Source organism: Molossus molossus, unplaced genomic scaffold (genome assembly GCF_014108415.1).
Source record: "Molossus molossus isolate mMolMol1 unplaced genomic scaffold, mMolMol1.p scaffold_m16_p_7, whole genome shotgun sequence".
Taxonomy (NCBI): Eukaryota; Metazoa; Chordata; class Mammalia; order Chiroptera; family Molossidae; genus Molossus; species Molossus molossus.
The window spans coordinates 34,995,872-35,010,454 of record NW_023425401.1 but is presented as its reverse complement, the minus strand read 5'-3'; the positions used below and the strand labels follow the sequence as shown (position 1 = coordinate 35,010,454).

General features: G+C 38.1%; 1 protein-coding gene across 7 annotated transcripts in view; it reads left to right on the top strand.

Annotated features, from left to right (window-relative positions):
* The window catches only part of AKAP9 (A-kinase anchoring protein 9), a 172,669-nt gene that overhangs the window by 57,166 nt on the left and 100,920 nt on the right, over positions 1–14,583 (top strand). For all 7 annotated transcript variants that reach the window (XM_036247033.1, XM_036247035.1, XM_036247034.1 and 4 more), the window contains exons 12-15: positions 1,262–1,347; positions 7,339–7,453; positions 7,919–8,117; positions 14,060–14,156. In XM_036247033.1, the coding sequence (XP_036102926.1) occupies positions 1,262–1,347; positions 7,339–7,453; positions 7,919–8,117; positions 14,060–14,156 (497 nt within the window). The remainder of the gene's footprint in view (positions 1–1,261; positions 1,348–7,338; positions 7,454–7,918; positions 8,118–14,059; positions 14,157–14,583) is intronic.

The window sequence follows — 14,583 nt, the reverse complement described above, 5'->3', positions numbered from 1 at the left end:
AATAATGATAATATAAAGAGAGTGGGAGCTGTCCACAAGTCTTCATGTGTCTTTATCCCCTATTCCTATCTTTTCTTGATTATAATTCTTTCCTTAATTTTATAACATAGATCCAAACCTTTAAAAATTACTGTATTTATTGAAAAAGGTTATGTCATCCCTGGCTGGTTTGGCTCAGCAGTTAGAGCGTCAGCCTGCAGTCCAGAAAGACCCAGGTTCAGTTCCCGCTAAGGACACGTACTTCAGTTGCAGTTTGTCCCCGGCCCTGGTTGGGTCGTCGTGCGGGTGGCAGCCACTCAATGTGTCTCTTTCACATTGATGTTTCTGTCTTCCTCTCTATCCCTCCCACTCTGTCTGAATAAAAAAATGGAAAAATGTTCTTGAGTGAGGATTTAAAAAAAGAAAAGAAAAAGGTTATGTCAGTGGCATTTTCTTTTTTTATTTTTCTTTATTTATTTATTTTTAAATTCTCACCCAAGGACAATTTTCCATATTTTGTTCAGATAGAGTGGGAGGGGGAGAGAGAGAAACATCCACATGAAAGGGACACATTGAGTTGTTGCCACCCACACTGCAACCAAGTTACATGTCCTTAGTGGGAACCAAACCTGGGTCCCTCTGGACCACAGGCCGACGCTCTAGCTGCTGAGCCAAACCGGCCAGGGCACATTTTCTTCTTTTAAAAACAATGAGAAGACAAAATCTTTTTAAATAGGAATCCTATATAGTTTATTTTTATAAATTACACCCTTAATTAATTTTTTGTTGTCTTTTGACAGATAAAATTTTTTTACTTCTATTTGAATTTATTTTCTTTATTGATTTTAGAGAGAGAAGAAGGGAGAGGGAGAGAGAGATACAAATGTCAGTGAGAGAGAACATCAATCGGCTGCCTCCTGCATGCTCCCCACTGGGGACTGGGCCCACAACCTGGGCATGTGCCCTGACTGGGAACCGAGCTGGTGACCTCTTGGTGCATGGGTCAATGCTCAGCCACTGAGCCACACCAGCCAGGCTACACCTGTCTATTTGAACAAAATATGTACAAATTAATGAATACCAAGAGAAATTAACATTTTATATGAAATTGTCATTATTTTTGTAGCAGCTGTTTTACATTAATGAGAATTTAGTTTTTTATTACTAAATATATGAAGTTTACTTCCAGCAGACATATGAATAATGAGTAGATGAATAATATTTATTGAAAGAAGCAGACGTTTTCTATAGAGTAAAATTATTACAATTATTTATTGTCTAGATTTTCAAGAAAATATGCAAAGTCTTCTCAACAAAGTAACAGAAGAATACAACAAACTTTTGATACTTCAGACAAGATTAAGTAAGGTCTGTGAAATGGAAAATGTATATTAATGTTTGCATTTATTGTATTACTTGCTGTTTTGTAAGCTTCATTAACCAAACATTTTTTAAATAAATGAACATGAAAAAGGAGATGAAGCAAAGGTGACATGTATTTATAGTGTCAGTGAGTGGAAGAAATCTCTGTAAGTCGAATGCTATTTACTCCTTTAGAGAGGTTTTGAAGTCATAATAAAGTAAAATATATATATAAAATGTCAAACTGTAAACTTTGTGAAAGTTTTGCATTTAAAATTTTACATATAACTCTAAAGCAATGGGTCTGGTATGTTTTAGAGCAGGGGTGGGGAACCTTTTTTCTGTCAAGGGCCATTTGGATATTTATAACATTCTTCAGGGGCCATACAGAATTATCAACTTAAAAACTAGCCTGCTATATTTGGTCAGGCTAATTTCGTGAGGCATGTGATGTTAGATGGTATCGACTTCGAAGGCCTTATACCACCCGCAGGCCAGATGTTCTCCACCCCTGTTAGAGAAAAATGGTAAATAGTTTAGTTGTGTAGAACACAGCTAATGTGTTTCACACAGTGTTATATGTGTCAAATTTCTTTTCAAGCAGTTTTTCTACAGTTCTGCTAGGTAAGTAAACTGTCTCCTGAACTGTTTGTGTGTGCTCTAGGCTGCTGCTTCCTACACCTTGCTTAGTCAGCTCTAGCTCTTGCATCCCTTTTCTGTACTTCGGAAATTGTATGAAATCTTTCATGATCTTTTCTCTTATTGTTTATTATGGATTTATGCCTTTTAAAGATTCTTCACTATCATTTTATTGGAGTTTTGGGGAGGGAAGAGGACGTGGATGTCAGAGATCATAGACATAAATTTCTACACAAGCTTAGCTCATAAAGAAGACCAACTGAGCCCTGGCCGGTTTGACTCAGCGGTTAGAGTGTCGGCCTGTGGTACGGAGAGACCCGGGTTCGGTTCCCGCTAAGGGCATGTACCTTGGTTGCAGTTTGTCCCCGGCCCTGGTTGGTCGTGCGGGTGGCAGCCACTCAATGTGTCCCTTTCACATCGATGTTTCCCTCTCTCTCTCTTCCTCTCTCTCCCTCCCACTCTGTCTGTACAAAAAATGGAAAAATGTCCTCGGGTGAGGATAAAAAAAAAAAAAAAAGAAGACCAAGTGAAAGCTGAAAAGTGAAGCCTGGGGAAAACATACGTCATCGAAAGGGGACAGAGGCTGCTCAGCTTTATCCTGATGTTGCCACACTTAGGAATGGGAGCCTAGTGTTGTTAATTCTTTAAATGGATCAATTTTCTGTAGTCTTTCGTTTTTAAAAATGTTGAGAAGTATTAAAAATAAAAGATTATTATTTTTAATTGGGAAACAAGTAGAAAAACAACAAGAATAAAACTGGTCCCCAAACAGTTCTGTAGCTTCCAAAGGCATGCCTCCACTTAGGTATTAAACACATGCTCAGTGTAGCTTGAACTAGTTTTCTTTCTAATTGTGTAATTTTTTGACTTTGTATTATTTGCTGCTTTCTTAGAATATTTTCTTTCCTTAGCTTCTGTGACTTCAGTTCTGTAGCTTTTTAAGTCTTCAGTGTGGGCTCTGCCCACCTGTTTATAGTCCCCAAGGACATGCTGCACACTGCTCGCGTCCACTTTCACAGCTTTCGGACCTCCATCCTTAGATCAGTTCCTACTCGTGAGACGCAGAGTCCTTAGCTATTGGATATGTCTATACTGGAATATCCTTTAAGTATATCTCAATGAACATATTAAAATTTGAATTTATTAATTTCTTCCCTTTAAACCAGTTTCTCCTCGCCTCAGTTTTTTTTGTTTGTTTGTTTGTTTTTTGTGGTACGTGCCCCTAGCAGGAACCGAACCTGAGACTCTCTATTCCGTAGGCCAACGTTCGACCACTGAGCCAAACTGGCCAGGGCCTCTCTTCTCAGTTTTGAAAAATTACATTTAACTAAAAGTTGGGGATTATTCTAAACAGTTTTCTCCCCTAACCCTTGATCTTCCAATGTACTGCAGCATACTCTGAAGGGAGTATAAAAGGAATGAAAGGTATATACTTTGTTTTCATTCAGTTACCTATCCAGTAATTTTGACTTGCTAATTATATGCCAGATTGTTCTATATGTACTGGGAATAAAGCAATACACAACATAAAGTCACTAGACTGAAAGAATTCACAAATTGATGGACTTTATAAACTAATTCAAAAGCTATGATGTACATGTATGAAATAGTTATCCAAGACAACATTTAATTAAATGTTTAAAAGAGCCCTGGCCGGTTTGGCTCAGCGGTTAGAGCGTCGGCCTGCGGTCCAGTGAGACCCGGATTTGGTTCCTGCTAAGGGCACATACTACGGTTGCAGTTTGTCCCCGGCCCTCTTTGGGTCATGTGGGTGGCAACCACTCGATGTGTCCCTATCACATCGATGTTTCTCTCTCTTCCTCTCTCTCCCTCCTACTATATATGAACAAAATATCAGGGATAAAAATGTCCTCGGGTGAGGATTAAAAAAAAAAGAAATGTTTAAAAGAGAAGTAGTTTCTAATTTAAAGGAACAGGTAAATGATAATAATTAAGGAAGATTTCTTGGAGGAAGTGGTATTTGAATTGGACCATGAAAGATGTGTAGCTTACATAAGGAAAGGAAGGGAGAATACTGTTCCGGGTGGGAGAGGTGATGTGATCAAAGTCTTGGAGGTGTGGGTGTAATATATTGGGACATTTTGCCAAGAGAGTGATGGGCTCTAAAATTAGGGAGGATTGCCCTGGCTGGTTTGGCTCAGCGGTTAGAGCATCGGCCTGCGGTCCAGTGAGACCCGGATTTGGTTCCCGCTAAGGGCACGTACCTCGGTTGCAGTTTGTCCCCAGCCCTGGTTGGTCGTGCGGGTGGCAGCTTCTCGATATGTCCCTTTCACATCGATGTCCCCCCCGCCCCCATCTGAACAAAAAAAAATGGAAAAATGTCCTCAGGTGAAGATATAAAATAAATAAATAACTTTAGGGAGATAGACTACACCAAACTTTGAATGCTAGGCTGAACTTTTATCTTGTAGACATTGAAAAGTTGTTGGAAATTTGTGACTATGGGCTAGATAGACATCAGGAAGTTGAACTTTTAGGGAGATTAATCTGATGGTAGTGGGAGGTAGAAGAGAATAAGAGCCAATTCATAAGATATTTTAGGGAAGAGCCTAAAGAATTTGATAGTCAGTTTATGCGTAAGGAAAGGAGAGAAACAGGGCCAAGATGACTCATTGTATTTTTACTCCCTGTATCAATGTAACTTGTACCTTAGATGTGTACATAATGAGGCACAAAGTATAGGTGGGTTGAGAGTCCCAAAGACCACCTTTAGATTCAGTGATGATTTGCTAGAAGGACTTAGGATTCAACATACTGTTGTGCTCAATGATGAGATTTAGTATAGCAAAAGAATGAAAGGAAAATCAATCTTGGAAAGATTTGAAAAGGCTCATGCGGCAAAGTCTGGAGGAAAGCAGGGACAAACTTCTAAAATCCTCTCCTAGTGGAGTCGCAGGACACACTTAATTTCTATAGCAATAAGTTGTGAGAGTATGTGCTAAGTGTTGTCTATTAAGGAGGCTCACCTAAGACTAGGATTCCATGGTTATTGTTTTTTTGTTTTTTTTTTTAAATTAGATATTGGTCATGCAGGCATCTTCTGCCCAGCACATACCAAATCCAGACTTCTAGAAGGAAAGAATGTGTTCAGCATAAACCATTGTGTTTGCACAGTCAAGGCATGAAGCATTCTTACCATTTAGGGAAAGTTTTATTTTAATGTAGGCTACTGTTTAGCAGCTAAGGTCCCAGTTGGCAACCAAAGGTCAAACTTGCAAGCAGGCCTTTCTAAAAGAGATAAGCAATCTCACAACTGCTATGTTAACTCTTTTCTACACAACGGGGAGAAGTGAACTTCACATTTTAACCCAGCAAGTTAGCTACAACTGCAGAGAGAGGCATCCCAGAGCTTGGGTGAGATTGGTCAGCACTGAAGTACACCACTGTACACCACTGCCTAACCCCTTAGCCTCATGTTCTAAACCTGCTCCCCATTTTAGCCATACTAAATAGTTTTCCAAATGCACCCTAATCTTTCACAGTCCTGGGCTTTTTTGCATGCTATTCTTTCTGCCTCACACTGCCTGTCCCCCTCCATTCTGCTTGATGTGTTCCTACTTGTTCTTCCAGTTGGTTCAAATGTTACTTTCTCTATATCATCTTCTTTACCTGACTTCCTAGACTTAGACATTTCTGCCTCCATTCTCAGCATCTTTACAAGCCTTTGCTTGTTGTACTTACCTTTTTCCATTATTTTAAATACCCTACTGTCTTTTTTCTCTCTTCCCATAGTTCCTTATACAAACTTGCATTTGTATCACATTATTTTTATTTTATTACATTTATTTGTTTATTCTTCTGCCTCTGCCACTAGTTCAAAACCCTTCAGAATCAGGGAGTCCTATCTTTATTTTTAATTCCTCTTCCTTGCACAGTGCTTTGTTTAGCACATGATGAAGGCCTGATAAATGTTTGCTGAGTGAATTAAGATATAGAAAGTCTGGGCTGGAAGCTGAAGGATTTACCTGATGAACTTTATTTTTGGAGGAAGTAAGAGGCAAGGTCCTCTGTTGCAGGGTACTCAAGGGGGTAAGAGTCGGGTAGAGGACTTGGTAAGAGTAGTAACCAACTAAAACAGCCTTCGTGGGAAGTAGCTTTTATCCTATTGTTTACCTGTTTCTGTAGTACATTTGTTCATCTGCTTTAGCAGTCCAGTCTCTTAATCTTGCTTTTAAATTGCTCAGTAATCTTGATATATCTTTTTCTTTATTATTCTCACCGTGGACATTTTGTTCAGATAGAGTGGGAGGGAGAAAGAGGAAGAGAGAGAGAGAGAGAGAGAGAGAGAAACATCGACATGAGAGAGACACATTGAGTGGTTGCCACCCACACGACCCCAACTGAGGCTGGGGACAAAGTGCAACCAGAGGTACATGCCCCAGCGGGAACCAAACTCCGGCGGGCCAATGCTCTAACTCCTGAGCCAAACTTGCCAGGGCCTTGATATATTATCTATCTAGTGTATTTTTCCTATCCTCACCCAAATCAAACCCCTTTAAACAAGACCATTGTCTTCAGTACTTACAGAATAAGTCATTCTTTCACAAATGCTTACTTGTTCTTCCTTATTGCCTTTCCTAATCATGGCCCCAAATAATTGAGGCACAAGTTACATTTTACTTCCTTCATAATTACTCAGCTCCACATCTGTCTTCTCCATCATTGCCCCCCAATTAGTTGATAAAGTCTTTGAGGGCAGATATATCATATTTTTGCTGAGTTTGTATTCTTATTCTCTCTTGTCATAGTACTGACCACATAATAGGTGATTATTAAATATTTGATGAAAGACTAAATACACATATGCATCTGACATATTGCTTCCTAGTTTTAATAGCTAAGGAAATAAGCTGAGATTTATCTGTTTTATTATGTTCATTCCTTTTGCATAAAGAGCAGCATACTATTAGTTAGTTACCAGGTTGCACATAAGTAATATCCAGAGATGAGTAAGAGTTATATTACCTGGTAATATAAAATTTGCTGTGTATGGGTTGAAATTTCAAAGACCAAGTCATATAAATATGCCCTGTTATAAGCATTATACTAAAATTCTGTACAGTTCCTGTTTTTGTAGTAAAATGAATTTCTTCCTAGATATGAAAGAACATTGTACTTAAATAATGTAATTTCAGAGCTATGAAGGGAATAGGATGTAAATCACTGTGTCAAAAGAGAATATGGAATAACTTAGAAGGGAAAATGTTTATATCAGAGTATCACAATTTTAGGTGATTTTGAAAAAAAAAAATTGTAATGTTAAGTTGCTGTAATGTGGTTTTCCAGGTACTAGATCATATATTTATGTCACTGCTTTTCTTCTGTTATTTTTGATAGATTCAGGGACAGCAGACGGATCATGTGAGATTTAAATGTGCAGAGGAAAACCTACCAAAGGAGGAGACAGAATTTTTACCAGCCCATTCTCAGATGACTGATTTGCAAGACCTTGGTAAATTTTGATTATATACCACAGTGTGGTACTTTTATACCAAATATTCAGTAATTTGATTTTTTACTTAAAAATTTGAGACAACCTAATGACCTGGGGCATTTCATTATAACTTTTCTGGTCTCAGTTTTCCCATCTTCAAAACAAAAGGTTTGGATTCATCTCTTTGATCCCTTCCCAACTGCTTACATTCTGTGATTCTAAATTGTTTTCAATTAAAAGACATAAAAATGGTGGACTTAGGGGTACTATAGTTATAAAGATAGAAATGATCTTGAATTACACTATTCATGTATTCTGATTTTTACAGTCAAAATAAGTTTAAATTGAAACCTGAGTTATTAGTACTAAAAAGCATTATTTTTTCAAAGAAGAATGAATATTCTCTTCATGCACAAGGAAGTGATTGTAGTATTCACTAAGAATTTTATTAAATGTATGTTTTCTTCTGTTTATATGTCTTAGATATCAGTCATAAAAGCAAGTTATCTACTCTGCAAGATATCGAAAAAATTAAACAACTTGAAGGTCAAGTTCAAGAATTAGAAAACCTCATATCCTCTTTGCGGCAACAATGGAAAGAAACTGAAGAAAACTATGGGGCAGAGATCCACTGTTTGCAGAAAAGGCTTCAAGCTGTTAGTGAGTCCACAGTTCAGCCAAGGTATCCATCTACTTATAATGTCATTCAGTAGTGTTTGTAACTTAGTAACAATCAAAGTATTGTTGCTTTAAGAAAAAAAAATGTGTCTTGGCCAGTTTGGCTCAGCGGTAGAGCATTGGCCTGTGGACCAAAGAGTCCAGGGTTCGATTCTGGTCAAGAGCACGTACCTCGGTTGCAGTATCCCCCGCCTTGTTCGGGGTCTTAAAGGAGGCAACCAGTCAATGTATCCCTCTCACGTCGATGTCCTTGGGTGAGGATTAAAAGAAAAAAATGTACCTTAAGCCCTGGCCGGTTTGGCTCAGCGGTTAGAGCGTCGACCTGCGGTCCTGAGAGACCTGGGTTCGGTTCGCGCTAGGGGCATGTACCTCGGTTGCAGTTTGTCCCCGGCCCTGGTCGGTTGTGCGGGTGGCAGCCACTCGATGTGTCTCTTTCACATCGATGTTTCTCTCTCTCTCTCTCTCTCTGTTCCTCTCTCTCCCCCCCACTCTACCTGAGCAAAAAAATGGAAAAATGTCCTCGGGTGAGGATAAAAAAAAAAAAAAAAATGTACCTTAAGCAAAGTTATTTGAAAGAGGTGGGATGTAGCATTACCAAGAACAGGAGGTAATTACCTTGAAATGTGTAAAATAAATGTTAATGTAAACCAGACATTTTATTATAGAAATTTTACTTACACCTATATTTATAAAGATGCTGGTTGTTATTAATGTGTTGGATTAAATGAGGCAATGTGTGTGTATTTGTTGATTATTGTATGCCTAGTCTTTACTACTTTGTTGTGGGGAATACACGAGGATTCTAAGATATGATCATTCCAGTCATGGCTGGACTTTCTCCACTTGCTTGTCTAATGCTCAGATTCATTGTGTCCAAAATAAAAGTATGGATCTTCCCTTCAAAATATGCTCTTCTGTAGCCATCTCCATCTATGGTTACTCCTTTTTCTCTCATACCTCACTCTTATATGTCAAAATAAATGCTGTTATCTCTACCTCAAAAGTATGTCCGAACTGGACCACTTCTCACCATGTCCCCCGGTCCCTGTCATCGTCATGTCTCACTTGGATTATGGCAGCAACTTATCTCCCTGCTTCTACCCTAACTCTTCCCCAGAATCTGAACTCAACACAGTTCCAGAACTTTGCTTAGACAGATGAGGTTGTTCCAAAGCTCTTATGTTTCTACACTGCCTTATGGGGTCCTACATGATGGGTCCTGTTACCTCTTTGACTTTATCTCCTACTGACTTGCCTGTCATTTACTATTTCCAAGCCAGTCTACCTAAGATTCTCAAACCTTTGGTTTGCTCCTGTTTTAGGGCTTTCTCATTGCTGTTTCGATTAGTGAACATTTGATCCTGTCAAAATGTCCTTGGAGACATTTGGTCCATGCTAAAAGGTCCTTGATAATGAAATCCCACTCTTCTGCAAGATTCAAACCCTGACCCATCTACCTAACACTTGAACCACTACCAGTTAGACTACTGAGGCACGAAGGGTCATTATTGGCAATAACCAATAAACCATGATAGTATTTTTTACGTATTTATCCTGTAAACTAAGAGTATAAGTAAATATTATGGGCTATTTGAACCCAGGAACATTTTCTATATATATATTTTTAATTCTTACCTGAGGATATTTTTCCATTTATCTTCACATAGAGTATGGGGGGGAGGGGGGGAGAAACAAACATTGACATGAGAGGGACACATCGACTAGTTGCCTCCTGTACGACCCTGACCAGGGCCGGGGACGAACTGCAACCAACATACATGCCCTGGGACTCATTGGTCTGTGGGCCGATGCTCTAACCACTGAGCAAAACTGGCCAGGGCCCCAGGAACATTTTCTAAGCACAGATCTTTTTCACAGGACCAAATATCAAGGACCATTTGGCATGGATAACACATGCTCATGATTGCTTCTGCTAGGACCAAATTTCAGAGGCCTTTTTTTGTGAAACAAATGTCTCAGTGGACATTTTGGACAGGAGCAAATGTCCAGTAAGGGTTTCTTTTACCTAGAGTATCTTTCTCCAGGTATTTGCATGCCCAACACACTCACCTCTGTTGGATCTTTACCTAAATGTCGTGTTCCCATGAGCCCAATTCTGATCACCCTGTTTAAGTTAAAATCACTCTTTAGAACTCTATGTCCTAATTTTATGATTCATTTTTTCATATTACTTAATACCATTTATTATATATATATAGAATTAAAAACAACTGTGTGTGTGTTTGTGTGTGTGTGTGTGTGTATATATATATATATATATTTGTTTGTTTTCTGAGGGTAGTTTGTTTTGCTTATTGTCTGTCTCCTATGAAGGACTTTAAGTGTTATCCCAAACCTTATAATAATTCCCTATGTACAGTAGGCGTTCAATAAATATTTGTTAAATAAATGAACAGTTAATAATAATAATTTATTTGGGATAACTATACTATATAGTGTTTAACTAGCTCAGTGAAGTCCTCAGATATTTCATTTAACTCTGGTTGGCTCTGCTGTTCTAGGACTGATGTCTTTATAGGTACTAACCTCAAGTCAATTGGTTTTTGGAGACAAAATAGAGAATGTCTACATTTTCTTGGAAGTAGTGTTTCTCTTTTGATTCAGGGTCTGTATGTTGGCTTTGGAATTGTTCACCCAGCATTGGCACAGCCTTATAAAGCTTCCACTTTATTTGAGATCAGTTGTCCCCAAACTTGACCATGAATCAGGAATTTAAATTTTGAGTTTTATATTATTGAAATTTAATGTTATTTTTTGAATACTTAAAATTACAGACTCAATAGCTTTCAGATGGAAGCTGGACATCTGTATTTGTAACAAGGTAATTGTGATGCAGGCAGTGCATGGCTTTAGATTTCCTGATGTGAAAGAAAATTAGGTAGATAGCAAAAAGTCTCTAATAACCAGCTACAGTATTTCAAGTAACTTTCCTTTAATTAGTGATGCTTTCTTGCCAAAGTATGAAGAAAAGAGAGTTTTCTGGAGTAGGCTTACTTTGCTCTTCCTGCATTTGAGCTTTTGCCAGCTCACCACCCTTTCTCAGAGTTTATATAATCCTCAGTGGGAATTTATTGAGAATACCTTTCAACTAAAATCATTAGTCGCCCCCCCATACCCCCCACCACCAAAATGAGATTTACTGACTGCCATGCTTACCCCTCTACTTACAGTAATGAGTCAAAGTTATTTTTTGTAAATGTCACCACATATTTGGACACAACCATAACACTTTTTTAATAGAGTGTATTGTTCTCCTAAGGTAGACTTGAACTAGTTTAAGAAAAATAATTGAGTTATTCACTTAACAAATATTTAGTTATATCATACTAGAAGCCTCTTAGGGACATAGTATGGGGTGGGAAGGACCATGGGCGTAAGAGTCAGACAGACCTGCATTTGACCCCTGATTGGACTTTTTACTGCCTGTAGATTTTGGTTAGATAATTTAAGTATCTCAATAATAAGAACAACAACAACTACCCTTAAGATTGTGAGGGAAGAGGCTTAGCTAGATGCCATGGGAGAAGCTTTAGATGTATATAAAGTGGCCCTTTTCCTCAGGGGACTTCATCTAATCATTGAAACAATATTCACAAAATAATTTTTAAAAGTAATGATTGGGGAATGTAACATGATACAACCAAAGTACTAGACTTGAAACCCATCTCTGGGTGGTACTTTTCACTGCCCTTCCCTGGTACATTCTGTAATAGTGGAGTGGCTCCAGGAGAAAAGGAAATTAGGATGAATATGAGACATTGGGATGGAGTAATGTTGGGAGCAAAGCAGAGCGGGAAATCAAGGATGATTTTGTTGCCCTGGCCAGTTTAGCTCAGCGGTTAGAGCATCGACCTGCAGACCAAAGGGTCTTGGGTTTGATTCCCAATCAAGGGCACGTACCTGGGTTGTGGGTTTGATCACCCTGGGATGTGTGGAGGCAACCAATAGATGCGTCTCTCTCACATTGATATTTCTCCCTCCCTCCCTTCCATTCTATCTGAAAATCAATGGGAAAATATCCTCAGGTGAGGATCAACAACAACAACAAAAAAGATGGTTTTGTTGTTTGCTTTTAGAAAAAATGGAGAATAATGGTGCATTAATATAAATAGAGAAATCAGGCTGGTGGGAGTAGGACTTTAACCGTAAGAGGAGAGCAGTGAATTCAGTTTTAGCTAGACATTTTTTGGATTTGGGATAAATACTTTCAAATGCTCTAAAGCTACAGAATGTAATCAGTGTGACATAGTAGCACTCTTTTGGAGTTTGGATCTTAATGGCTCAGTAAATACTCAGAAGGATTTTCTAGGCTATGACAGTAAGAATTAAGACATGAAGCCACAGATCAGATTAGTATATATAAGAAGCAATGTGGAAACAGACATAATGATGAGAGAGAGAGAGGAGAACCAGGAAAGGGCAGAAAAGAAAGTCAGAGGAAGTGAGTTTTTCCATTTGTTTAACAGGAATATAGACCATGAATATAGAACATGAATAGGTGATTCACAGCAAAAGAAACTTACTTGGCCAATAGCATTTGAAAGAACGTGTCATCTCAAAAATAAAGACATGTTCTAATAAAGTTTTAAGACTCTTAGAACTTCATGTTGTAATTTTGAGAGACTACTTAAATGATACTGTTACGGGAATAAAGTTAATGTAACTTTTTGGAATATGGCATTATATTAAAATTTTAAATATTAAGTCTGACAATTGTTATGATTTTATCATGTAGAAACATCCATAGATATGTATAAAGATTATATTCATGAGGATCTATATTGTAGTATTATTTGTAGTAGTGAACATTTGGAAACAAAGTCTATCAGTAGAGGGTTAGTTATGTAAGTTATGCAATGGGACAGTGACAACTTGTATCTGGCCATTTGGGGTTAGCAAAATGAAAGAAGAGAATGGGAGAAAGAAGGGAGGAGGTGGACAAGGGGAGGGTGCAATGGAGAAGGTGGCATGAGTGCACATGAAAATAAGAGTCAGAAATTGTATTAGCTAAAAGGAAAATTTTAATTTTCCCCTTTAATTTTTTACCCATAGTTCCTAAATATTAATCTTACCTTATTTTTATGACTCAAGTTAAACATTTTAAGAATTTTTTTACAAAATACCAAAGAAAGCACAGATTAAAAATAAAAACATTTCAGCCCTGGCCGGTGTGGCTCAGCGGTTACAGCGTTGGCCTGCGGTCCAGAGAGACCCGGGTTCGGTTCTTGCTAAGGGCATGTACCTCGGTTGCAGTTTGTCCCCAGCCCTGGTTGGGTCGTGCGGGGAGGCAGCCACTCGATGTGTCCCTTTCACATCGATGTCTCTCTCTCTCTCTCTCTCTCTCTCTCTCTCTCTCTCTCTCTCTCTCTGTCTCTCTCTCTTTCTTCCCCTCTCTCCCTCCCACTCTATCCTTTCTTCCTCTCTCTCCCTCCCACTCTATCTCAACAAAAAATGAAAAAATGTCCTCGGGTGAAGATAAAAAATAAATAAAAACATTTCAGAAGTAACTCTGTATAAATTAAGACTCTTTCCTTCAGTGCCACTGCTCCCCAGTTCCACTGGAGGTAAATTGTTACTTTTCACGTGTATTCTTCCAGACTTTACAAAATTTTTACTCGATAATGTTATAGATAACTTTTTAAAAATGTCTGTACCTATAAGTAGCTCCATGTCAAACATTTGTAGTAGACTTTATAAAATGACATGAAATTCAGTGGTAATGTTAAAGTACTCTTTCATTTAATTATGTTACTTTTAAGTAGAAAAATTAATCAAAGATGTGATTTAAGATACAGTACCTATAACTCTCGACCTATTTTTTTGTTTCTCTTTGCCCAGTACACATTCATGCATGCTTTAAATTTGGATTAACATTAAAACTCACACACAACTCTAATTATTTCACCCTCTTTTATTTATATTTAGCTTCTCCATTGATTCCATGGTAATTACTGAATCTGGTGTACGGAAAACCATATACCCTGGAAGTTGTCTAAAACAGAACAGCGATAGTACAACAGAGGTATTATATCTTTAAACTGTAATGTGTACTGATTTTTTTTCTTACTGTTATTTTTATGTCTGTGGTTTCATAATTATCCAATAAATAGTTGCTGAGAAGTAAGCATAATAAATACGAAGATAATACCTTATATAAAAGACCCAGAAGAATAGAAGGTTTTTATTCCCCCCTGAATATGATCTAGTTTAAAACTTGTCTTGTTCTGTATTTTATGGGCTGAATAATAAATTTCAGTGCCCTGGCCAACAACTTTTCTCTCACCATGGGAAGTTGGACCAGACCATCTCTAGAATAGTGTTCAGGAATCTTCCGAACCCAAGATGCTAGGCTGGGACAATGGATGAGGCATCCTTCAGCATTGGCAATGTGATATATAAAAGCCCTCATCTTTTACAGTATATGCCATCTAGGTAAACCACCTTCTGCC